We start from the raw sequence: 27696 nt of genomic DNA on the forward strand, positions 1-27696 counted from the left end.
AGAAATGCGGTGAGTAAGTGCAGTATGCGGCACCTCTAGATGTTTCCACGCTAACCTGTAGTGTCTTTTTCCCTCTTGCAGATGGATGAGAAGTTCCGGAGACGGAGTTCCCCCAGAGCGGCTGGGATTCAGGTAAGCGTTTGAAGCTCGTACAGTCTTTAAAAATAAGCAAAGATTTGCTGAATGCTTACTAATGCCTTTTTTCTGTTCTTTTCCCTTTTCCTTAGGAAGCGGCGTGCCGGGATGGGAATGACACCGCCGAAAATGCCCGCAGAACACAAGAAGCGATGAATGATGGGCAGAAGCGCTGCAAGGTAAGGCTGTTTCTAACGGTGTTCTTGTTCTTGCAGGAGCTGAGCGCAGAAGAAAGATGCAGGCCTACTGGAGACCGATCCGAACGCAGTGAGTGTCACGCTGCAGGTGCAGAAAACACAAAGCATGTTTCTCAGCCTGGGCGTGGCTTAAATAGTCTCTGGATATCCCAGGTGTCTCTGGGCTGAACCACACCCAAAAGACTAGACTGCACATGCAGTTCTGGGAACCGAAATATGTGGGGGCATCCATCTTGTCCCCATCAAAGCACTACAAGTCCAATCCCCAATGTTATCCTATGGGAGTGAGTGAGTGTGGCGCCACTAGCGCCAAGTCTGACTGCAAGTGGGTCTTTGGAGGGATGGAGAGGCCCTTGAGGGACATGTAGGTGATCGTGGCCTGGCTCCAGCCTGACATCTTGGAGGGCTGGGGACACGAGGGGCAGGAATCATGACACTAATGATGCTTACACAAACCGCACCTGAAGGTTACAACAATTTGGGGCAAACACAGTTAATAGAACTCCAAGGGGAGGCACCGCAGGATGAGAAGAACCTGTGGAAACATTTAGGGTGTTCTTTAAACCCCTCTGACAGCTTGTGGCGACAAGACAGCACTGGTAAACCAGTAATGCCTGTAGCCCTATTAAAAATAGCGCTGGAGCAGTTACATTACCCGGTGCATATGACGAAGGAGAATCTAGCAACAACGCTCGCGGAAGACTGGTTCAGACCGAATTTAGCTGACCATGTTGCATTCTTTATGGTGAACTGCATAATCTATTTATACAACAAGGAGAAAAGGTACATAATACCTAATCTGGTAGCTCGCTCATCTGTATAAGATGTGGGGCCTCATTACGAGTTTGACGGCAGCCATGGAGCAAACCGGGCTCTCTTACCGGGTTCCCAGAATGGGGAATTACCGGGCCATTCCGAGTTCGGAGGGCCCAGTAATTCCTCCCTCTGGGAACCCAGGCCCGGACCTTTCCCATTCCCATCTGAGCCCCCATAGGGCTCAACGGGAATTGGAGAGGGAGCTAACAGCGGGCCGATTACGACCGGCCCGTTGTTAGCTCCCTCTTCCCCTCGCGGGACCCGGTAACAACGCCTGGTTTTACCAGGCATCCTTACCGGGTCCTGCGAGGGAACCCGTAATTTCGTGGAGAGGGTTTTACGGGTCCGCCTCCATTAGCAGAGACCGTTAACCCGTTCCGCGAAACTTGGAATGAGGCCCGTGGTGTTTACAAGTAACCGATTACCATTGGTCCTGAAAAAATGGACTTGGTACACAACATCCTTTTGTAAATTTGACCCTTTTAATTTTTATTCTCAAAAAAATAAAAAAAGCCCTACTAAAAGAGTTTCTAAAACACAATGACCCAACATTTCACCCACATGGTGGGAATAACATCAATCTATTAAGATGAATTACACCAACGATGCACAACATATAATGATTAAACAGACACAGAACAATTACAACACACTATGCATTTGAACAAAGTGTCAATTCACAAAAACCATATCCCGACATGTTTCACTTCTTTACAGCTTCTAATGCTTGAACTTTCTTAAGGGGAATCTTACTTTACACAACAGTTTTTACCACCATGCAATCCAGGGTCAGGATGAGGCGATCCAACAAGAAGAGCCACGTACATAGGACAACAATAAACACTGACAAAACACAGTGAGCCAAGTTCTTAAAGTAACTCAAAACACCTCTAAGTCACACCACAATGGTGTCTAAAGGAATAAGGTACGGGTCTCAAATAGGCCTGTCCTTGAAAGGAATGGCTACTATACCTATAAGCAGGACTTGGGTAGCACTAATATCAGAGTCCAAAAAATAGTAGAAACATTTCTCATGTCAAGTTTATATTTTTGAACGGGCTCACAAAGTAGCCCCGCTGGTTCAGAGATCTGTACAAACATAAAATAATAAACAAGGAAACATCCAAAAATATACTGCATTAAAAAATATATATATACCGCGTTATAAATACCATCACACCTCTCCAGAACAGATATGTACTTGACATGATCACAGCTATGGATGGAGGAGTTTGTGCAAAAACAGGAGAATCATGTTGCACGTTTATACCTTCTCACGACGAGGAAAATTGAACTTTAACAGAATCTATAAGTATGCTGACAAACCTGCAGAACCAGATGATCAATGAAACCGACGAAGTTGATGATGACAGCTGGTTTGGATCACTGTTTTCATGGGTTCCACAATGGATGGCGGATGCATTAAAATTTTTGGGAGCCCTGCTAGTGATGATATTACTGGGAGTTTGTGTTATCAAGATAATACTCTCGCAATGCCAGAAAACTGCAAAGAAAGCCATAGGGATGAAGATCATGATTGATGTCAAACCAGGATGCAAGCCCAGAGATCTGACTGATGAAGAAATAAGAGACTTCGTGAAGGCTAGCAAGCACGCACCGGAAGGTACAAAGTTTCTTTATCCCAGAAAATGCAGAAATTATGAAGGGAAAATGGATTTACTGCAGCCCAAATGGACAATGTCAGCTGATGACATGGAACAAAGATGAACATGTAAAACCGGCAGGAAGCCTGAAAGGAGTGATAAAAATATGGACTCTAAAGAGACACTTCTACAAACCATCATGTACAAACCCAGAAGATGAAGAAGGAATGAACCCAGAAGAAGAAGTGAAGATGAATACAGAAGAACCAAGTAAGATGAATCCAAAAGAGGAAGCGGAAGTGGTCAATGAATCGACCAGAGGGGGCAGTGTGGAGAAGTTGCCAAATAAAGCCTGCACTCCAGTCTCCCATTTTCAAGTACCAGGAACGTTCACACCGAGATACGTGACGTATGATGAGCAAATAAACCAGCAGAGTGTCGCAGTGGGGCTCTGCCCAGTGCCTATCAGAGGAACAATACCTATTGAAGTACCAATAGCAGACAACCATGGACAGTAAGGTACCCATTGAGAAAACCTTACCAGCAAATGAAACGAAATGAAGATTGCTTAAAAACTGTCCCGGAAGAAACCACAAAGGCCTTAATTGAAGACGAATGGTGACGTCACGGAGGCCCGCACAGACTTGCAGATAGAAGTTAAGACGACCCAAAGATGACACATAGAGATGAAATGACATGAATAAGGATATCGTGAACCTAGAAGAAGAGACGATGTTGAAATATAAAGAAACTTAAGCTATAAAGCAGGATGAAGTCATTCAACCAGCTAACGCCTGTACATATGCTTGTAACCTCAAGAAGGCTAAGAAAACAATACGGCTTGCAATGCTTAGTAGAAGATAGACCGCAGCAAGTGCCATTGTACACAATCTACCTCAAAACGAAGCATGTTATACAAGTGCGAGCCACTTTACACAAAAGCAGAATTAACTCAAGTTACTAGAGGTCAAACAGGACAGGATTCGTATTCCAGCTTAAACAAGAAGAGATGGCTGAATCGAAACTCATCAGAGGCAACGCGAGCCAGGAAGAGCCAAGGTCAGACCAATAGAAGGAGCAAACAGTAGCTTCGCGGAATCGAAACTTAAGAACAGAATAGCCTATTTCAGGAAGGCCAAGATAAGGAGGCGTGGGCAGGTGGCAAGCCGAATAAGAATTAAATGCACAAATTGAAGGAAACTAGGCAGATTCACAGTGTGAGTAGCACGTGACCATCCGAGCAAGAAGAAGCACGGGTTCACACCTACGCCTGGCTGTCGCCCAGACAGAGATATAACTTTTTCTGCCAAGAAGATACAGTTTCAAGGCTAACCACAGCCAACTAATTGACACATAGCCACTAAAGTAATGATTGATTGAAGGGAGGCCGGGTGAATCTCAGGGCACCCTGCACCTGGTTAACCATTCTGCGTGCTGCTAAGTAAAGTGGAGATTTATGCATGGGCTTGAAGCCAACCCAATCACAATGGACCAAATAATCTAGGGTCCTATAGATAGTAGAACCAATGGGACGTCGTACTCATAGTGATGTCTACTAGAGTAATGTTAGAAGGAAGGGCTTAGACGCCCACCTGATAGTGTTTAGCCAATCCTCTTACTGCATAACCATATACAGATATAGTGCCTATAGTAAGGTTACCTTTTCCTAACCAATAGAATTGCATGTTAACTTTTGAGTGTTACACGTCAATAATGACGAGTTTTGGGTATAAATGTTACTGTTTGTATGAAGTTTGAGGGAGATGAAGTGAGACGGTCTATCGCATCACTGTTGATTTCCATGTTTCCCCGTTTTTTGTACTTGTCATTAAACGCACTCCCCTTTGCCAAACCATTGAGTTGTCCTTATTGATTGGTGTTGGAGTAAGAAAACCTGCACCCCCCATCCATTTCAATGTGCACCTATCTTCTCTTGAAGTACTCTGGAGCAAACCCCGACTCTATGGGCCAGCTGGGGGTCTCCCCAGTACAACAGTTTCTAAGATCCTATGTCTGTTTGCATCAACGATTCTAAAGTATTTTCACTTTTCCATTCCCCTAGAAACTACAATCATAGGCCTACCCCATAGCAGCAAAAGATAGAAGTACAACACTTAATAAATCGCGCACCCAGCACTGTGCAATGTTGGCCGGTATTCTAACAAATCTGGATACTTCATGCCTTCACCTCTAGGGCCTGACACTGCCTTTAAGGCTAGTGGGTTGAGCCTGTGCAGCAAAACCCTCCCTAGTGATTTGGGTAAACAGGACCTCACTCAGAGAGACTCCTCTATAGGGGACACAGATCCCATTCATATAGGAAACTTCCTATAGCGAATTGACTTTCTGCCCATACAGGAGTTCAAAGAGAGGACAAAACCTCTCAGTGTTTGGCACAAGGCAATGTAGGATCACCTGCCATGAAGACCATGCCTCTTCTGATCCAAGGACCCTGGAACGGAGGGGGAGCATCTTGGAGTCAAGACAACTCCCTGACCTGAGAGAATGTACCAGGTGAGGAGTCGTGCAGAGCTGCAGACCCGGCAGCATTGCAGAAATGAGAGAATTCCCAAATGGGGACGCAATATGTCCCAGGAAGAGATGCGCAAGGCCGGGAGAAGTGAGGTCGCGCGGAGCAGAAGAGAACAGGAGGCGCAACCACATATCAGATATTGTGGGCCCAGAGGCCGCCAGGAAATGCCGAGTCCTGAGTGAACTGGAGCACAAGACCCTCTGCTCTCAAGCGGAGAACCAGAGAGGAACAAAGCAAGGTGAGGTCTGCAGAAGGGTAAGACCACCAACTTCCAAAAGCGAGGAATGGTGAACAAAGAAGGACGCCACTGCAGCTACCGTGACGGACCTCCCTTGAGAAAGGACCGCCACACCACATGTGCACGGGTTGCCCTTGTGAACGGGAAGAGAAAGAACAGAAATAGTGAGCGAGAGGAGAACAAGACCCTAACCTCAACAGAGGGTCACAGAGAACCAAAGAGCGAGAGAGAGCCTAAGCAGGCAAGAGGTAGTGGGAGCCTGAGAAGCCTGAACGGTTCACCACCTGGAAGGGCCACAGGAACCCAACACAACCAGAGAAGTCAGAAACCTAGAAGAGTCACAAGAACATTGTTAAACTCATTAGAATGGTGGGTAAGTTGACACCAATTGACATACAGAGGAAGTACCTCTACAGAATCAAATGGATAACCTGAGGTTCAGACAAGGACCATTTAGAAAAATGGAAAGCAGCACAGTAGATCTGTATTGGCTGGAAAAATGGGAAAATACCAAATGGGATCAATAAATGCTTAATGGATTGATTTGAACTGAGATTTTGTAATGTGCAAGGTGGCAGGCTATGCAAACTAAATTGGCTCTATGTGCAAAAGGACCTGAATTAACGTGACAGGGTGGATTAAAGGCTAAAGCTAAATTAGTTGAACAAGAACGCACCTACCAGCCTTAAATTTATGAATTCATAAATACTTTTATTTTTGGACCCACAATTTACATATTTAGATAAGCAAAGTTGCAAAAAACTGCCTGCTGAAGCCACTTAATGTGATAGGGACCATGAATGGTTCTTGGCTAAGAGGATATGTGGCTGGCTACTGCAGGCTAATGATACGCAGATGTTCTGGAGATTGGTTAATGGACGTAATACTGAGCAGCTTATCGTTGGTGCCTCTAAGGCTGATTGGGAAGCCCACATAGAGAATTCAATTGAAGTCAAACCTTTGCCTACCATCTCCCTTGAAGTCAATTCTACTAGTTGGGCTTTTAAACATTCCTATACTGATATTTATAAGATCATTACGTCTATGAAATCATCCAGAGCTCCAGGGCCAGATGGCCTTTGTAATGCTCTTATTAAGCAGAATCCTAGACTAAGGGCAAATACTTAACCTTCTCTTTATGGCAATCAGTGCACAAGGGTAATTGCCTGCTACCTGGACTGATAGCAATATTGTCATGGCCCACAAGAGAGGTCCTCGCTGAAATCCCGGTAATTACGGTATTCTAGCCATGCTGGATGCCCCGGACAAAATCTTTGCTCGTGTACTACTGGACGAAAGTAAAAGTTGGGTGGACGAGTATAACATACCTCCCCAAGACTGTGGGGGTGGGAAATAAGGTCTTGTAGATGGAAGGGTCCCATGAGACTGTGGTAGGGGAGGTGAATTGGTTGTAGAATGTCCAGGAGAAAAAGACCTTAGAATTTCTACACTGCACTGTAGCTTCTGGGCTGCAACTGGAGCATAAGATGGAGGGGTTGGAAAATATAAGCTGTTTGCCTGTATTTTATAACCCTGGGTATTGTCCTCTGGAGGACTCTGAAGACCTTAGGTCTAAAACTCTGACCCTGAAGAGGCCACTATCATCCTCAAGAAAAGGTGGTCTGGTAGGGACCCACAGGGAGTGGGGATGCATCCCATTTCTGAGGAATGGTATTTTGAAAACTGCTGTAATCCCCCAAAAATTGGATTTCAAGTCACACTGTCTTCTCCTGTTTCCAGACCATTGGGCCTCATTATAAGTTTGCCGGTCTGGTAACAACAGTACAGGTAAGCTTGCCGGTACCGTTGTTACTGGACCAGCAAACTACAAGGTCTGCTAGCGGGTGCCTTTTCGCCCGCCAGGTCTGACCTGGCAGGCGGAACGGCACCCGTGAGCAGACCATGTCAGATGCACCGGCACCATTCACGAATGGTGCCGGTGCATCCGACCTCCCCATTCCCATTGAGCCCCATTGGGCTCAATGGGAATGGGGAGCAATTATTACCGGCACCCGGCAATGGGCAATTACCGGGTCCGGATTGGGTCTTCAAGCATCTGTTTGACCCCTGATTGAATTGATGGTGCTACATAAGGGGTGCAATATATCAAGCTTTATAGCCAAAGAGAGAGACTTCAATTTTATTCTGCATTCGATGGGCAGCCAATGAACGGAAAGAACAGTGTGATGTGCTCGCATGCGCATTGTCACAAACAGACATGCTGCAGCATTTTGTAGGCTCTGTAACCTTATTAGTAAAAATGCTTCTCTCCTTAGATAATTGCTATTGGAGTTATCTGAAATCACAAAAAATGGCAGCGCGTACTCTGTCTGAGAAATCAAGATAAGGAGATGATTTCTTCCGAGTTCTTAGAGTACAGAAAAACGTTCGTCATGGCTACTCTAATGTGGGGTTTCTTGGATAGTTCCACATCCATAAGGTCATCATGTTTATCCAGGCAAGTCGCCTGAGGATAACTACCTAGTGAAGGGGGCCACAAGTTTAAAAGCGATAAGCTTCTCTGTTTTCCGACAACTACAATTTACATTTTTTGCGAGGTCCCCTTTTAGATGTTCATTTGTATCCAGTCCTGAATTGCTGAAAGGCAATCATAAAATAGACTATCCTTCTTTGGCTCTACAGTGCTAAAGTCAAAGATCATGGCGTGTCATCATCTTTAGTAGACACTATCACAAAACATTCTCTGCAGTCATCTTACAGTAGCACCAGCCGACGCTCTGACTGGCCGGATGCTTTCCACTGAAGTCTCTGCAATGCTGCTCCTTTTCTGAATTAGACGCACTGCTAGCCTTCCTTCCTGGCCCCACCACCTTCACCTGTCTGAATCCTGTGTGCTCGGAATACCTAGTGAAAGGCATGGTGAAAGGGTGCGGTGGGAGTGAATGGGGTGGAGAGCAGTGCCAAGAAATAAGGGGCACAAGTTGGTTGGCCTTACTTCAGCAAACATGCATTTCTATCCTTGTTTTTGAATGACATTTAAAATGTTATCAATTTCTCAAATCGTATATTATGGAATAAAATGCAATATAGTTTCACAAAATTAAATATGAAATATTTATCAAAGTAAATTAATAGAAAAGGAAACATCCCACATGGCTGTTCATACATTCACTTGTCAATGCTTTTATTTATATCTGGCAAATTAAGTGTGTCTCGGGTTAATGCTGTACTGCCAGCCTTCTTGACCGTCATAATGATATATTGACCACAGGCATCTTTGTTTAAAGGGTCCTTTACTGAAATACCCTCCTTGTGATGCCCTCCATGTGGTGGCCTTTGAGTTGAGGGTCGCCAGAGTAGTCTGAAACACTCGACAAATTAAAGCAATATCTTCAAGTTGTGCTTCACCAATTTTTAATATCAGCCCTTCTCCGGTGATGTGGTTTCACAGACACATTAGACTTCATAGAGCCCTGGGGTCACGTGACCGTTGCCTTGGTACCCATTTCCTTCTCATGAATTGAATGGACAGCATTAATCTTCTGCAGATTATGCGGAGGGGGAGTTGAGATTTATTCTGTTGGTTTGCAATCTGTGCCTTGCCTGCATTAGCAGGCAGTGGACGGCACAGGCTTCAGCAAGTGCCACTGATTATGCCCCTATTACAGGACGGCCTTTGCTTTTGCTATTGAGGTGATAAGTCTCCATTTGATTCAGTCAGGGGTGCCTTGAAGATAGGGAAATGTGACACTTAGGCAGGCTGGCATTTTTTGGGTGGGAGCTGGACGTATATCCTGGATTTGATTGGGCGTTCTATTGATGAGCCGCCCAAGACAAAAGGGGGCAATAACCAAACAAAGTAACTATGACTTACATGAAATGAAAGACCCAATAAGAAAACGTTGTAACCAGCATTTCCAAAGCCAACGATGGGCAAATCAGTGGGTGGCTGACTGGGGTGTGCTTGCTTGTGGTGCCAGTCTAGGTTCTCATGTTTGTCTGTACTCTTTAAAAGCCGTGTGTAACTGCAGCCAAGTCTCCTTTACCTTCTCCTGCCATCTCTAAACTTAGAAGAACACACTGGCACTCAGTGTGGGGTGAATGAGGGAGCTTTGTGTAGCAGCAGTAAGGTAACTGGTAGAATTATCGCTCCTATCCTTTAACCAGATTCCTCCACCCAGAGCCACATACTTGTCCAAGTTGCTAATTCCAGAGTTTAAACCACAAACAAGGAGTGGGGCCTGAGTCAGGTTGACCCTACCAGATGTGTGCTGATGGAGAGAGGGGCATGGGGGATTGCCTGCCAGTGTGTGGAATCTACCTGGCAAAAACACATCTGCCTCTAGGCTTGCCCTGGTGACACAACCTTTAATTGAGACAGCTCCTCCGAATCCTGTCCTGTTGGTTTGGAGGCAGAGTAGAGGCCTTATGGAAGTGCTGTTTCTTCCAGGTCGCTAAACTGTGCCACAAGGGATTTGACATTTTGCTGTAGAATAGAGGCCATATTTTGAAAGTATACAGAAATGTGGGAGCCCCTCTAGTGAAGATTAACATGATTGAAATCATCTCTTCTATGAATGTACCTCACCCAGGAGGGTGTACACCCACGTTTTAGCTGACTGCACCCTTCACAGAGGAGAAATATTAATTTGCGTACCTGCCTGACCGCCCACTTTCATACATCTGGAAAGTGCAATGCATCAGAAAGTGTAATTGATTGATTATTCAGGTGAACTGCAATGACCAGAGCATGCACGCCTACCTTGTGTGAGTAGCTGAAGGTTCCGCACCTCCTCGCGCACCTTCAGCTGCAGAACCTGCTGTAGAACGTACTGCCGCTGGTTCTCCTGCGCAATCCCCATTCGCTCCAACTTCTTGTCGGTCAGCCTTAGCAGGGCACGACCTAGACAAGGATAAACATGCAAGTTAACAGGATAACAAATACCATTTTTGGGCAAAGTTAAATGTCTCCAGTCAAGTCTACTGCTAGAGAACTGGAAGCTTGCATGAATCCACTGCGAACACAGAGCCTATATTGGCACTGATTAAACTGAAAGTGGTATTACTGTTTCTAAACTATAATATTAGGTAACTATTTGAACCTAGTCCAAACACAGACCCTAAAACGTCTGATATTCCATCAACATGTAACATTGAGAAAATCACTATCTACAAAGACATTATGAGTTCCCCTTTATCCTGCGGGTAATTCAGGCAGAATATCGGGAAACTACTATACTGTCTCCGCCACCCGATATCCTGGTATTACTGGGATATTATGGGTGGCAGAGACGCTGGTAACTCCCCATTCCTTGGGGTCCCATAGGACTCCATGGGATGGGGTTGCCCGAATCACTGGGACCGTTACTACAGATGCTGGTGATTCAGGCATTTATCTGCCAGTACGGGCCTGAGCTACCGGCATGTCAGGCCTGCTGGTAGATCAGACCCCCAATTGGCAGACTTGGAGTTGGCCGGTTCAGACAACTCATAATGAGGGCCAATTACTTTTCTAATTGTTTTTCCCTAATAGCAGGAACCACCCGAATTGTTTCAAAACTGCTGACTGCCAACCCACCTCCGCCCAGGGGCTTGAGGGGTGCACAGATTCTCCTCTTGCATGCCCCACATTAATTTGGATGTATATAGATGTATATAAAGGTCCTAAGGGCAAAATGGGACCAATTGTTTGTGGCTATACATGCATGTGTAAATATGAAAATTTTGAATTGCTTGTAACTTTGACGCCATTTGAAAGATCTGCACGGAACTTGGCAAAATAATATACATGCCATCCTGAATTATATGAAAGTTTATAAGAGAAAATAAACTATTCCAGCTAAGTCACACCCCAGTAGTCGTCAGTGAAAATTCACCTCCAGTTTAGAGACACATGAGCAATGCATTGTGGGTATGCAAATTAGCTCTAATGCAATCTGAAATATCTTATTTTTGATATGTCACACCCCAATGTATGGAAGACTATAGCACATAAGAAGGGGAGGATAAAAAACAGAAGGGGGGTGGTGTGGTATCCATGATGCGTTCGAGGATGGAACGGAATGGAGAGGAGATGCGTGCTGGGCGAGTGTAACGGTTGTGTAGGAGAAGCTGCACGAAGTGTGGTGGAGCTCTCAAGATGACATGAAATAAAGAACCATACATCAATAAAGTGACGTCTCGTCATCGCAGTAGCACCTCTGGCCTTTCTGCGGATCCGTACCCACATTTCCCACAGAACACAGACAATGCGCTAAAAATGTTAAGAAAGGGCCCTACAATAGCCGTTTGCAGCTTGTCCTGACCGTAAGGTAGATGGGAATATGATAGGATAAGGACATTTTTGCAATGAAAAGGTGATTTGAGACCCCAGAAGTTAATAAGTAGTAAAAAGGACCAACTTTGTTTGTAAGCTCTATATAAAAATTCAGAGGGTAATCTTTCATGGGATTTGCTTATTTTATTTTGGAGGATGTGGAAATGATGAAGGTATATCTTTGCAAAAACCATTGACATTCAGTGATAACACCTCGTGAAAGGGTTGTTTCAGCTAAGTTCTATTTGTAAAAAGAGAGATGTTTTGTTAAGTGACATTTAGTGCAGTAACATGAAGCGCCTTCAGTTATACAAGAAAAAAACTTTGGAATTCAGAGAAAAACCATTTGTCCAAGGGACATTATGATTAAACATTCAATTTATAAAACACATTCAGTGAAAAAATTTTGCTGAAGGGATTCCATAGTTGGAAGACAAAATCTAAAAATCATAGAACTTTGCTAGATATTGTAAGGAACGTGAGCATAACTCCCAACGCAACCATGCACCGCTCATACCGACACATATGGTATTGCATATGACATAATCAGACCATAGCCAACCTGACAGAAGTAAAAAAGTGTTCTCACTGAATCTGCATGTTTTTTTAAAACATATGTACTAAGTGCAGTCAAGGGGTTAATTAACAATTGCTTCACTCTCAAATCAGCACCTTTCAGATTAAACTCATCACCCCTTGTAGTGGAATGGTTTTTAGATCTAAAAAAAGCTTGGATTGTCAAAAACATTAGACACTTTAACTGCTCCAATGACTGATTTTTAACTAAGTTGCTTTTATTAAGTGCTTTTTACCATCAAAGTAGGATTCGGGTGCTTGAAATAGTAGAGTTTGTAGTACTTTTAAAGCCTTACTTTCACCACCCTGGTGGCCTTCCGGTGCTTAGAATGTGCGGCGCATGGATGCATGTAGGCACCAAAGACTTGTCACATTTGGGGGCAGGGGGTTCATGCAGTTCCATATCAATACCATATTCAATGTTTTATTTGTGCAGTTTTTTATGGTACAGATGGGGGTATTGCATACTTATTTAATTACGGCGGTTGCAGTTATGAAAACACAATATCATCCGGCTACTTTAAAGCCAGACAATTTATACTAAAAGATTTCAGAAGCGCAGAACCAGTTCCTCAGAGTAGAGCAAAAGGAAAAGGAGGAAGTTACAGTGGTGGGATGCAGAGGGGGTTGAGGGCACTGCTGTTAAAAAGTGAGTTTGTGGAAGGCAGGCCTCCCATCCTACTTATTGGGAGAGAGAAGTTGGCAGATGCCAGGAATGGAATGCAAGGAGTCGAGCATAGAGTTATGTTTATTCAGAGTTGAGGCTTGCAGCATTGTATGGTAGAGTCAACTAACTTAATGTACCCATCCGGGAAGAGTAGAGTGTAGAGTATAATGCCAGAGGGATGTTGCTCCAAAGAGCGAGTGGGAGTGTTTTCTTACACTACAGATGCTAAGTTCTGTGGTAGGTCAGACAGAGGAGGCGGATACAGAAGCATAGTTCAACACAATGTCGTATTTCTAGTATGATTTCCCTATGAAAAAAGAAACATTAAAAAGGTGCTCATTAGGATGTCTCACAACTAAAGTCATCCTAAGCTATACTATTATAAAGAAGGATCCTAACCTATGGCTTAGTTAACAGTTGCCGCACCCAGGAAGTAGTGGTGGCTGTTTGCTGATCTTCATCCCCAGAGTTCACCAAATGTCTCTTGAGTGGCAAATTCAAAAAATGTCTCAAATGAAAAAAATGTCTAGCAAAGTTCCTGTGTTGTTCAGAAATAATGTCCTCCCTGAAACCATCAGGTTTTGTCCTTTCTCCAGGGAAATGCACCATTACACTGGGAGTTGTGACAAATTCTGAGATATTGTCACTACTTTTGATGGAGAAGCCCCTTTCCTTGAGGCCAGGGAGGTGGGACTGCTACCCGATAGTTCCCCTGGGTGTGGAACTGAGAGGACGGGGGAAGCATTGAGAGCAGTGATGATCCCGGGAGAATTCAGTACCCCTTTGACCATTCTACCTCTCCTTATCAACTTTCCCCTACCAAACTATCGGGTACCCCCATGTATTTTTGCTATCCATCCCAAGTAGGGATCACTGGGAAGGAAAAGCTCCTTAAGATTTGTCATAATAATACTGGGACGAGGAAGAGGCCAAGAGCAATGCAGATCAATGATGCAAACCAAAGCACATGCTGAAGTCTCAGGAGCGATCCGAATGGCCAGCTGTCATTCAAAACGAGCGAGGGAAGAGAGCAATGGCATCTTCATCTCGGCATGGACTGAGAGCTTGGCAGACCATGTGCAGAAGATCAAACAGGAGAAGCAGACAGTGTTAGGGAGTGAAACACGTGCGTGAGAACCCCACGAAGCAGGTGGTTTACCGAAGAGAAATAAATACTCTCACCGGTAACCGCGCGTGCTGTAGCACAGTGAAACCACTCTAGAACAGCTGGAGAGAACTGTGGAAGATTGGAGAAGGCTCTGGGGAGCCATAGAAGCCTCAGAAGATCCTGGGAGACCCGCAAACTACCAGAGGGCAACAGCCAAGACCCTGCAGGTACTAGGGTGGCTAAGCCCGGGGTTGGGGAGACCAATAGAGTGCAAGAAACATTAAGGAAAGTACAGACTATCCTGCGTGAATATTCACCAAGACAAATTAACAAAGTGAAGGGGGTCTGGCACCCACATTTGGGGAATATGTCCCAAACAGCACTAAGGAGGAATACGACCCTTATAAATGAGAGTTGGACAAATAGACCTTGCCAGTAGAGTGAACCAAGGCTGTGGGTCGGAGTGCAAGCAGATAAAGAGAACTGTGAGAGTAAAAGTATTAAGTATCCCATTTGGCAGGAGAGTGGACCAAATGGGTGCAGAAAGCAGAGTCTGGGACACGTTGCAAATAGGAGGGAGATCCAAGTCCCTTCCTCCTTGTTATAGTAATTGGAAGCTGGGTCTGCTCACAAGGGTCTGGGACCCTTAACACAGCTTCGGAAAGGCAGCCAAACTGTTCTTCGTCGCAGTATCTGGGAACCGGGTCTGCTCACAATGGTCTGGGATCCTCGACACAGCTTGAAAAAGAGTGTTCAGGCTGTTCCTATTTGTCACTGCACCAGGAAGCCAGATTGGCTCAACAAGGTCTGGGACCCATTTCTTTTCAACCAAGAGAAGAGAGACATTTTAGGAACCCTAAAGAGACTCAAATGGAAGGAAAACAACCCCTTTGAACTGTGTGGAACTTTATTTGTTTGGAGTATTTTTTTCTTTTTTTGAACTTTAATGGATAACTAGAAAGCAAGGCTGCAGATGGGCAGCTGAAAGACAGTGGGCTTCATTACAACCCTGGCGGTCCGGGAACTACAGTACCGGTAAGCATGCCTGTACCGTAGTTCCGGACCGCCATACTACGAGCTGTGCTCGCAGACGCTTGTCAGCCGAGCAGGTCTGACTTGGCGGGCAGAGTGGCACCTGCGAGCACAGCATGCCCCAATCAGCCCTCTGGGGCCGAATAGGGATGGAGAGTCCCTTATTGCTGGCACCCACAAATGGGCAATTACTGGGTCCACCGAACTCGGCATGACCGGGTTCTTGCCGGCACGGCTACCGCCAGAGTTGTAATGAGGCCCATTGTCACTTTTCACCTTATATTAAGTTTATTTTGTGAGAGATAGGTTAGGATTTGGACGGTGTACTTTACTTTACTTACTTTGGACATTCTGGCCCAGACAATTTCATTATCTGCTTTTGTTGAGGCAGGAGAACCCCTCCTAGAGACAGGGCTAGCTAGGATTTTCTTATTATTGTTATTAATAAAAGTCTTTGCCAATCAACATGCCACCCTTGTGTCCGAGTCTTACTCCTGTACCCTAACAGAGTCTTGGTAACCCTCAGTCCAAGAGTATTCATTCCTGGGCCTTCCTGGTCTCTCACAACTGATGTTCCCGGATGGATACCTGGCTTCCTCGATCCGGTTATTGGTTTCTTCATCTTCTAGTGGTTTTATAACATGCTTAGACATAGGTGGGCTCGGGGTGGTTCTAGCCAGATTTGCTGGTCAGATTTGGCTGCTTCGTCCTGGGCTATTTTGTCAGTTTCCCTCTCTTGGTTTACAGGCTTATCCGGTCATTCTGCTGCTGCGGTTAGGATCACGCTGTCCTTGGGTAGGCTTAGGGTTTGTTTCTTGCGGAGTGCAGGCTTCTCAATCCTCTTATTTTGTTCTGTTTTCATTACCTCATCGTGGGGGTATGCTTGTGTATTGCCCTCATGGGCTACAGGCTTCTCTGGTTGGTCTAATTTGGTCACTCTTGTTCTGCCCTTCTTTGTCTTCCCACTACCCTGCCCCTTGGCTTGTTCGACTTCATTCACCTCTTCCTGTGGTATGCTCTCAATTGGACATTCCCCGGCTACCGGTTACACAGCTCGTGGCTTGTAATGCTTCTTTCTCCTCTTCCTGAGGTATGCTCTCTATAAGCCCTTCTTGTGATAAGAGCTTCGCTGTCCCCGTGGTTTGTTCAACTTCCTTCGCCCCTTCCTGGGGTATGCTCGTGGTGATGGGCTGCAGGATCTGCTGGCCCCTTCGGTGTTGCTGTTTTGAGCAGTCTCGTCCTTCTGGAAGTACCAGAGTCCTCACCCCAGGACGCCATACCTCTTTCCTTTAGCGGCAGTGGCGCTTCCTACCTCAGTGGCCCCTCTCTGGCTCGAGGGTCTGCCTTAGTCAAAGCTACAGCTTTCTCTGCACCATCTCCTGGGCTCCTCCCACCACAGCATCTGCTGCATACACAGCTTCTCCTCTATGTGGCTTCATCAGCCAGCATTACTCACTGTCGGGTGGCTGCCCTCCCACTCACTGCTTGTACGTCAGCCTTTAAGTTCCTCCCTGGAACTGAAGAAGTAACCTGATTGGTGCTGGTTCCCACAAGATGGTGACGAAAAATACAGGTCAGAGAGCGAGCCTTGCACAATAAAGAAGCTTCTGTACATAATTGCCCTGTTCCCTTCCCATAAAAGCAATGAACATGTCAGATTTATGGGGAGGGGAAGGTCAGATGTTATTCCTCTTTGGCCATTCTTGTGCCCAGAGGGGAGTTTCACCCGCAGTGGGATCCTGCTTGTCCTGCCCCCGAGGGAGGGTGTTGCATAGCAGGCTCACCTCTCTAGTTCCAAAGTGGGTGCCTTATCCTTGGGGAGAAGGGACAAGTTCTTTGAATTCGCGCACAGCCAATTTTTATTGCTTAGTTGCAGATGATTTAATGTGAATCAAACAACAGCCGACACGTGTTTCGAGCAAAGCTCTTCTTCCAAGGCTGAGAAAATTACCCAAATTATGTACAGTTTTGACAAACAATAAACAGCAGTTAAGCATCATGCAGATCCAAAGAACATACAGTAAGCATGTGAGTGGCAACGAAAAAGCAAAATAGGTGTCACAATATTAACAAACAGTTTACACCAATTAATATACATTGCAAGGTATGATTATATGACATGACAAAATTAAAAATAGATATGAAAGGATATATAGACCATAGGTTGTTGGGGTGAGGCGAGCCATCAAGTCAATGTCATATATAAAAGAAAAAAGGAAAAAAGGAAAAAGATATATGCAAGAGAGTGAGTGATGGAAACGGCCCTGTAAGCACAAGACTCATACTTATATCTGAATATACCTTGCAATGCATATTAATTGGTGTAAACTGTTTGTTAATATTGTGACACCTATTTTGCTTTTTCGTTGCCACCCGCATGTTTATTGTATGTTCTTTGAATCTGCATGATGCTTAACTGCTGTTTATTGTTTGTCAAAACTGTACATAATTTGGGTAATTTTCTCAGCCTTGGAAGAAGAGCTTTGCTCGAAACACGTGTCGGCTGTTTGATTCACATTAAATCATCTGCAACTAAGCAATAAAAATTGGTTGTATGCGCAATTTCTGGGAGCAAACCAATCCGCATCATAGTTAATATATGTGCACACTGTAGGCAGGGTGTTCACACATTGCCCCCTATTGCTGCCCATGAACCATCCCTTAAATTCCCCTTGTCAAGTGCGCCAATTCCACTTTTGTCCTTTTCTGCCACACACTTCTTTCTATTCTTTGAATTCGCCACAGTGGCCATTGACTAGTGTGGTCAGCCATTCACATTATGACAGTTTTCAGGTCTACAGTGAAAATGTAGACATCGGAACCTAAGTCATCAGCCTTTCACATAATGTCAGCACATATGAATAAGGGATTGTGGGAGTGTGGGTCCTTGGGTCTACAGTGACAAGGTGTCCCTCCAACAGCTATGTGATAAGCCTTTCAAATTATTCTAGCCCTCTGGCATATTGGATGGTGTGGCTGAACAGAGAAAGGAGGACATAACGACATGCACTGTGCATTAGGAGAGTGAACGTGCATTTCAGAAGAGAGGTAGGGACTGAATAAGGCAGCATAGCATGGATTTACAAATAGTTTGCTGTAGATCATGCATGTGTTCTAAATTGGGTAAGTGGGAATGTTAAGAGTTCTAGGTGGTGACAACAAGGATAAGCCTTCTTCAGGGGATAGGGGATGAGTGGATGATCAGACTGAAGTCCCTTTAAAAAAAATGGTGTGTATGGATTCAGTGGCCATACAGTACGAGAACGTATGCATTCATTGTTTTTAACAAGAGGGTTTTCATTTTCTTCCAGAACTTGAGTGGAGGAGACAATTGTAGCTCTATAATGAATGTTATGGGCATTTGTATAGCGCCTTTCACCACTGGTATGGTCTCAACGCGCTGTAGGTTAAATTCCCTTGGGGACCGAAGTACAAGTATGATATATTCGTCAGAGAGTTATAGAATGCGTGTGTGCATTTTAGCCAATACAAAGGTAGGTAGGGGTGGCCAGTCCCTGCTAGTCACCCATGTTGAGCAAGCATGTGGATGGCATGCGGGTGGGTGCATATAGTGTAAGTGGTTTCAACCCAGCACTCCACCTAAGTCAATGCCTAGCGTGAGATGCTCAACTGGAACCCTTAATTATATATATTTATGTCTAAAGTTCTTTTATTTCTGAATGATGTACCCTTAAATCACACCCCTCTCTTTGAATCCCGCCCGGTTTCACTGCCCGGTCTCACTGAACCAAGAAGTAGGTTGTTTTGCAAAGTTAAAAGATTTATTTTATGAATTTGAACAAGATATATATCACACTTTTATGAATTTGAACAATATCTAGATATCACACTATTAATATTTATACAATGATGGGTGATATGACAATAATCAACAATCTCTTTAATCAATAGGAATATGGATGAGAAGAATAATGTAGCATAGAATAAACTTTGTGTGGGTTCAATGAAATTCAATGATAGGAAATTAATGCTGCACACAAATAATACTTTTGTGTGTTCAATCAAATGCAATGTAATCACTCTTTCCCCCTGATACTACTCAATCCCCCCTGATATGCAATATAGAGATGGAAGGAGAGAAAACAGGTTTCAGGAATAAACACTCTACAAATGCAGTTTCAATCCCAATTCCCCCAGCAAGCTTAGAGAGAAACAGGAATGATTTTAAAACAGGTTGAATGCTTTTGAACGTGATTTGTAATGAATGGGAAAAATACTAAAAATGACTTTAATTCGATAAATTGGATTTAGAATTAGTGGTAGCTACTTTGGATAGCCTCAGGTAAACACTAGCAATGATGTCTGAATGACTGGCAGATAGGAAACTGAATTCAGAGTTTGTATGCAAGAAATAGCTATTTTATATGGGATGAAATTGAGCCAAATGCATATTCGTGGCAACTTTTTCCGCACGCATTAAGCGCGATTGCGGCAAAACTATAAGGAGTACGGTTCAGAAGTTATGAAGGTTTTAGTAAAGGTCGATTTTTCTCACAAAGAGTCAAGATTTCAAATGAAAGATGCGCTTTTGAATATTACAAACAAGGATTGTCTTTACACTAAGGGGCTATGAAGCTGCGAGATACCAATGGTACAACCACCAGTCCAGATGCGTCTCTGTCTGATCTTTGCCCGCTGCGACACTTGCCTTTCTTCAACTATATATTAGCGCAAATATGATTTATCACTACAATTATCACAGGACTATATGGATGAGGGAAAGATTCAGAACAGACAAAAGAGATTCTACAATGCAGTTATGGATATGCTAGAATGGTTTGGATAGGATTATTTAAGGATAAGAGATTGGCTATGGACAATTCTATGCTAAATACACGCAACTATGGTTTTGGAATAGGCCCCTCAGGATCTGGTCAAAGGGTTTTGGACTGGAATCTGCTCGCCACCGGACATGATTCAGGGCACCTAGTTCTGCTCTCAGCACGGCACTCTGTCTCTGCACGGCCTCGGGTTCTGGATCTGACGGGTTGGTTCTGGGTTACAGCTCTGCTCTACCGGTTTGGATCTCTGGGTTCTAGCAAGGGTTCTTGGCAAGAACCAAAAAAACAGCACAGCCAGGCTGTTGAATTTGTTGTGCCCCTTGGAAGTCTGGAGGTAAAATCAGGTCGCAAGATTTTAGGAGTCTGGATCGGGGTTCTTCCTGCAGAGCGCTTCGCCAGTAAATCAGTTGATGAGTGAATCTGTGTGTGTCTAGGTCCTCAACAGTCCCTATTTATGTATTTCCCAAGGGGGTGCGTAGGCTGATTATACTAAGCCCACCCTCTAGGAAACTGATTGGTCAAAGTATTCCCTCTCTCCTGATTTGAGAAGGAAACCAGAGTGTCATAATGTGTCATGATGACGCCTTGTTTATGGTCCAGGGAAAAACCTCCCCTTTGTTTCTGCACAGAAAATACATTTTTTATATAAAGCATATTTATAATATCACCAACTTGCTAATAATACATAATTACATCCCGAATCAAATAAGGCACGTATCTGTCCAAGTCCCATCTTCTTAAGAGTTTCAGTTCACAATTGACAGATTTACACGCTTTTGGTTGGTTACCCAGTGTCAGATCTGTACAAATATTTCCACATACATGCGCATAACATCTGGGCATACTCCTGTAAATGTTCATATTCCTAGCATTATCACAATTACTACAATATCAACATTTTTAGTGGTCCAGTCTCTGAACATCGCACAATGTCCAGAGTAGTTTTAAAACGTGACCAACATTTTCATTTTAACAACCTATAATTTTCAGATTTTTACCAGTTTGGCACAGTTTTCTATGAGTCTTTTTCTCAAAAATATATTTTCTCCAGTTCCAGATACACAATTCAGTCTAGCCCCGCCTCCAAGGTTTGGCTGAGCCAAGATCAACCTGAGCCTCTTCCTGCCAGCAGCTGGTTTCTGTTGACGCCCAAATTTGCATTTCCTTTCAGTCAAGGGAGTCTTTTGTCTCCTGTCAGAGCAACAGGCCAAAGTCCTCCTCCCACCTCCTTTCACAACTCCCTGCCAGTTCCTCAGCAGAGGGCAGGGGGCAGATTCCTTTGTTTGGCAGAAGCTGTGGAATGTCTTTGAAGCCCAGTGTGGCTGGATTTAACTCACTTTTAAAACACTGTTTAAAATGGTCTTTTTCTAAAATACAATTTACATTTTTAACAAATATAGCCACAAATCTCTTAATTCCAGTCTTTTCAAAACATAGAGATTGAATTTGTAACAACCTATATTGCTTTAGACGGGAAGTCTCTTGTTTTCCACACTTTGATTTTAATGTACAAGTTTAAACTGACAGGTTAAATAAATGCCAGTTTCTGACACAGGTGAGCGGTGGTACTGCGCCCATTTCTGACATATTTTTCCCATGCATGCACCTATGAATGTGGATTTTCTTATGATGAAATGTGCTTCTGCTAACATTGTGCTTAAGTGGATTCCTTAAATAAAGTGATGTTTAACAGCCCACAAGGATGTTGTATCTTTTCTGCTGTTTGAGAATCATTATTTTGCATATTTAACAGCCAAGGAAAACTGATTTTTAAAGCAGTTCTGGGTTTCCCTTGCAATGCAGCACTGCTTTTTCAAGTAGTTTCATTTTACTCTGTGGGCAGCCCAATGATAGGTTTTGGCAGTGGTCTCCTGTGTTACCACTGACATAGGCAAAATGGATTGGCGGCCTATTTTTCAGGTTTTCCTGCACAATTTTCAAAGATTTTTAGCGCATAGATCTTTTGATGGCCATCCTGTTGTTTTGATGAAAATAGCGCACAACGATGTTGCAGGGCATAGACTAGTGGGTTAGAACATCCCACAATAGGTAGTTTGGAGAGTATGGAAGAGAGATATTATGTGTGCAGTTAGCAGGGGTGTTGTTAGGTCTGGAACATTTTTGGGGCTGTCTGGATCCGGGGCCAGCTAGCCTTTTGGTTGTAGCCCCTGAGCTGCTATCCAGGGCTACAACCAAAAAACCCGGCGCTATAGCCCCCACATCCCACCCCCAGAAACACCTCTGGCAGCTAGAACAAATACTATCATGGGGGATAGCTGCATTCTAATGGCAGAGGTGTTGTGGAAAGTGTCTTAGAGCAGTGCCTGCGTGCTGAGGGTAGTCTGGAGAGTATGCAAGAGAGACATTATGTGTGCAGCCACACCAAATGATATCTTGGGGGATAGCTGTATTCTAATGGTAGAGGCCTTGTGTAAAATGTGTGAGATAGCAAAGACATTCGTCCTCATTACGAGTCTGGCGGTAGCCTTGCCGGTAAAATTGGCAGGCTACTCGTGCATTTTTCCGGCGCCTGGCTCCATGGATACAAAAGAGGATTATGACCCCGGTGTTCCTGGAAGTCAGTCGCCAGAAAAATGTAAATCCCTATTCCCATTGAGTGCCATAGGACTAAAGTCCCATTGGACTCAATGGGAATGGGGATGTGGGAAGCACCGGCACCGTTATAATGGTGCCGGTGCTTCCCGGAAAGTCTGCGAGCAGGTGCCGTTCCACCCGCCAGGTCTGAACTGGCGGGAGGGATGGCACCCGCCCGCAGACTCGTAGTGTGCCGGTCTGGTAACAACGGTGCCGGTAGGCTTACCAGCACCGTTGTTAACGGACCGGCACACTTCTAATGATGCACATTATCTGTGCAGCTACACCGAATTGTATTGTGGAGGATAATTGCATTCTAATGGCAGAGGTGTTCAAAATGTGTGAGGCAGGAGAGACATTATCTGTGCAGCTAGGATGAATGTTATCATGGGGGATAGCTGCATGGCAGAGGTGTTGTGCAAAGTGTCTTAGAGCAGTGCGTGGGTGCTGAGGGTAGTCTAGAAAGTATGCGAGAAAGACATTAAGTGTGCAGCTAGACTGAATTTTATCATGGGGGATAGCTGCATTCTGATGGAAGACTTCCATTTTCTCCCCAGCCCCCCAACGGAGAAGGATTGGTGCTTCTTGAAAACTGGGATTTACAAGCACTCCTGAAAGCAAAGGTTTTTATGCTAGGTATTTGAACTGCGTTGTATGTGAAGATGAACATGATATGATATGATGCAGCTGGCTTATAGTGGAAGCCAATGTATCGTGATTATGATCAGGGTCAAGTGGTCAAAACGTCGAGCACCCTTTATATCAAGCTTCTGAGTGTTGTATAACTTTAAATGGGACTACGCAAGTATAAGGAAGGCCCAACAAGCAGAACATTGTAGTAGTCAGGCCATGGATGTATTAGGGCTTGCACCACTCTAGGAAGGTCAGATTTCAGATATACAGGTTATGCTCTTCAGAATATGTAGTTGGTATTTTGCTCCGTTCACCATGTTTTTCATGTACTGGTCGCAATGCATTTCACTGTTGAGGATAAATCCTAGTGATTTTGCATTGGCTACCGGGGTGGGTGTCGGTCCTTCTGCAGCAAAATCCTAGATCTAGTTGTTCTGTATCTGTGGTTGCACTGGGGAGGAGGATACAAGGTGCTTTGGAGGGGTTTAGCTTTAGGTGATATGGTGACCTCTAGATCTGAGCGTGATGTAAGTAGCATACTAGACACTGAATCTCTTGTTCAACAGTCAGATTGAGATATTATTGGCTATCATCGGGATGTTTGTGAATGTGTTGATCACATAATTTACCAGGTCTCCTAGGTGGCTCATGCAAATGTTTAAGAGCATGGAAACGAGCATTTAGCCTTGAGGAACCCCATATTGCAGTGGAACTGGAGTTGACGTGAATTCTGAATGCCCACTATCTGCGCTTGATCAGACAGTACTGACAACCAACTGAGTACTCTGCCTGCAATGCCCATGCCCGATTGCATTAGGTTATTAATGGTAGTGTGGTCAGCGGTATAACGTTTGTGCATGATTTGAAGTGCATCAGCAGCTGGTTGAAAGATGGCAGTTGCAGCCTGACCTATAGCCGGATAGATAGCATCTTAGCAAGTTGTTTTCCAAAAAATAACTTGCTCAATTGAGAAGCTGCAAACCCTTCAATTCATTCTCCTAGGAACGACTGTAGAGTGAGAGGCCGACAGTTATTGAGTTCTGTGGCAATTTGTCCTGTGTTTGGACCTCTTGGGAATTCTCCATTTTGTAGTCAAGTATTTATGAGTTCTAGCCAGAAAGGCCATATGCATTGGACACTTGACTGTGTTAGGAGGATTAGTTTTGGGTGGTCAATGAACAGCACTGATGTGAGGTTGTAAACTGTTTTTGGAGGGCTTCTTGGGAAAGTGAGATTAAAAAAAAACAGAAGGAAGAATAAACTATAATCTGTGCTCCAACGGTAATAAAGGATGTTTAAGTGACAGGATGAATGCTTGGATTGTATTTTAAGAATTCGATTGTTTAAAATAAATAATTAAAATATACTTCCTCATCACAATTTTGGCGGTAACCCTTAAATATGGCGGTAATGCTATTACCGCTGCATTTAAGGGTCCGCCAAATCCCGGGCTTGGCAGGATTTACCCCCAGCTCTGAGCTGGGGGTAAACCCGCCGCAAATTTGCCGATTTTTGGTGCAATTACCGCATTGTAATACTGCCAACGGTAGTCACGCTGAAAATTCCCCATTGTTCCCAATGGGGAATTCCTGAATGGGCCCAATTGGGAATGGGGAATTCCCGTTCCGCCAAACCCGTGATCCTGCTCTAATAGCGCCGGGGGGTTTGGTGGTACGCTATTAGCCCCAGCATGTTGGGCGGTATCCCATCACTATTACTGCCAGGATACCACCCGGGCAAATAACATTACCACCAAACCCTCCGTCGCTATTAGCGCCGGATCACAGATTTGACGGTAACAGTAATTCCCCATTCCCCAATGGGGAATTTTCAGCGCAATTAGCACGCGCTATCAGCGGGGCGCTTAATTGCACCCGAAAATGGGAATTTTGTTGGTGCACTTGCCCCCAGCTCAGAGCTGGGTGTAAACGCAGCCAAACCTATGATTTGGCAAACCTTTAAATGCGGCGTTAATCACGTTACTGCCACATTTAAGGGTTACAGCAAAACTAGTGATGAGGCTGTTAAGACAAGATTTTACAAACCTTGTTTCGGACATGCAAAGCTCTTCAGATCTTGGCCGTGCTGTACTGAACTGTGATTGTCTTCCAAGGGCATACAAGTGATGCCAAATCTCCATACCAAAAAGGGCTCTAAAAGAAAATCAGAGGTCATAGGGAACTCTGTTTGACCCTACCATTTAGCCATGTGGAGGTGGCAGAACGGAGCGGGGCCTCTACAAACATTAATGAAATAAAGCCCTGATTTGAAACTGATTAGGATATTTACCTACTGGAACATGTTGACCAAAGACTAAAGCCATTCATGTTCAAGTGCAAATCTAAGAAAAACGTATTAAGTGACTTTCAAGTGACTCTGCAAGCCAGAGAGACGCTGATGCCCTCAGCGTGCAGGCCCAAAAGATCCATGCAAGTGAGCATAGATGCCCTGCAATGCACCTGTTCCCATCTCTGAAGGCTTACTGCCACACCAGAGATCTGCTCCTCCATCTCCTGCTGTGCCTCGCTTCACGGCAGCGGCTTCTGGCATATGCAGCCACTCCCAGCTTCCCACAAGTCCTGTTCTGTCCTCCCATCCTAGGCCTGCAGTTTCGGCATCCACGAGGCCTGACACAGGTTGCTGCGGAGTCCAAACTGAGTCACTTGTCCGCCTTTCTCTCTGTTGCAGGTAGCCACTCCTAGTACACGTGGCTGCCATTTCAGGGTTGCTTTGGTCATCTGCCAGTTAAATGAGATTTTAAGGACAGATGGTTGGTAACGAATAAGTGATCAGACTCACACATGAAACCTAGATTGCTAACGTTCAAAGTTACAGAAGAACCACACTTTAAAATGTGGATGTACACTCCCCAATTGTTTCTTCCTCTGTAACGTTTGAGTTATTCATCTCATCAAAAAATGAATGTAGTTCTAAAATGAGCTTGTTAATACCGCCACTGTCCATGAAGCGACAGAAACACAGATGTCATTAGACCAATTACATTCTCACATATCAATTGATTCATAGTTAAATGAAGAGTAAGGAGGACACTGGTTGCAACTGACACGATTCTATTATGGCATACAAAGCTCAATGAGCCAATTCAAGCAAGGAGGGCAGCCCTTTGTGGGTATGAGGTAATGAAGAATACCAATCATAGAACTGCCCATTCAACACAGTAGTGTCAAATAATGCTAGTCTGTAGGGTGTAGCCAAGTACAAAAAGTCACAACTCTATGATAGAATGTAAGACTGGATCACTGGTTTGCTCCCTGCTGACCTGCATAATTTGGCCAAGAAAATGGGCCTCATTACAAGAATGGCGGTAAGGCAACAACAGCGCCGGTATCGCTACCGACACCTTTGCTACCGTACCACCATACTAGGAGTTCTGCTCGCTGGTGCCCTTGCAGCCACCAGGTCTGACCTGGTGGCTGTACCGGTACCTGCAAGCAGAACAGGATGGTAGTAACGGTACCGTTATTATCAGTACCGGTGCTACCACCCTCCCCTTTCCCATTCAGCCCTATGGGGCCGAATGGGGATGGGAAGTCCCTTATTACCGGCACCCGCGAATGGGCAATTACCGGGTCCACCAAACTCGGCATGACCCAGTAATTGGCCATTCTTGGGTGCTGGAAAAAAATGGATACCGGCGGCATCCTTGCCTGTATTACAGGCACGGCTACTTCCAGCCTCGTAATGAGGCCAATGTCTTTTAAAAGTGCCAAAAGGTTGAACCACTGGGACCAGGAGGATTTCTAAAATTGAGCTGGAGGGGAACCAGAGCTTAGGAACAAATTGTACCTGGATATGTAATGAATGGAATAAGGGCCGCCACTTTTCCCCGCAAACCTCAGTAGGTCGCAGAAGACTGGAGAAAAAGGGAAGACAGTCAAATGCAGACCTTGCAAGGTGGGGAGGATCAAGTACCCCTGCACTGTCCCCTGTAGACTTCCATAGAAAGGAATACAAGGTTAGTGCACAGAAACACAATAAAATCCAAATGATGAAGAATCATTATGAAAGGCCAACCTGGATTTAGCAGGGCAGAGGGGGAAGGGAATGGAGTCTGCAAATATTAAAAAAGAAAAGAGTACACGCAGAAGGAAGCAGAGTCGTGGTCAGCAACAGGGAGAGAAGCCCAGCTGTATGGGAGACAGGCTCTCAACCTGACTCGAGATCCCTAGAGGTGCTGCAGGACACAGAGACCCAGAGGGGCTGGCAGGGATCAAGCGAGGGGCTGTGTAGGTGGTTGCAGGTATGGAGGAGCTCTCAATTGGAGTACCGATCCCCGTCCACTGCAGCAGGGAGCAACACGAAGATTTTATTTTTTATTTATTTCTTTTATTTGCTGGTAGCGCCCAGACCCGGAAGTATCACAGCGCTAATGGTACATAATTAGGAATAGATGGAAACAGCATGGTATTTACATAGTATCATAGACCAAGAGATATGAACAGGAAGGTAGTTACATTACATC

General features: G+C 44.7%; 1 protein-coding gene across 2 annotated transcripts in view; it reads right to left on the reverse strand.

The window, feature by feature from the left end:
* The window catches only part of SAMD12 (sterile alpha motif domain containing 12), a 2183709-nt gene that overhangs the window by 873586 nt on the left and 1282427 nt on the right, over positions 1–27696 (reverse strand). For both annotated transcript variants that reach the window (XM_069621541.1, XM_069621542.1), the window contains exon 5: positions 10247–10387. In XM_069621541.1, the coding sequence (XP_069477642.1) occupies positions 10247–10387 (141 nt within the window). The remainder of the gene's footprint in view (positions 1–10246; positions 10388–27696) is intronic.

The sequence above is a fragment of the Ambystoma mexicanum genome, chromosome 5q, assembly GCF_040938575.1.
Source record: "Ambystoma mexicanum isolate Mex_15411 chromosome 5q, UKY_AmexF1_1, whole genome shotgun sequence".
NCBI lineage: Eukaryota > Metazoa > Chordata > Amphibia > Caudata > Ambystomatidae > Ambystoma > Ambystoma mexicanum.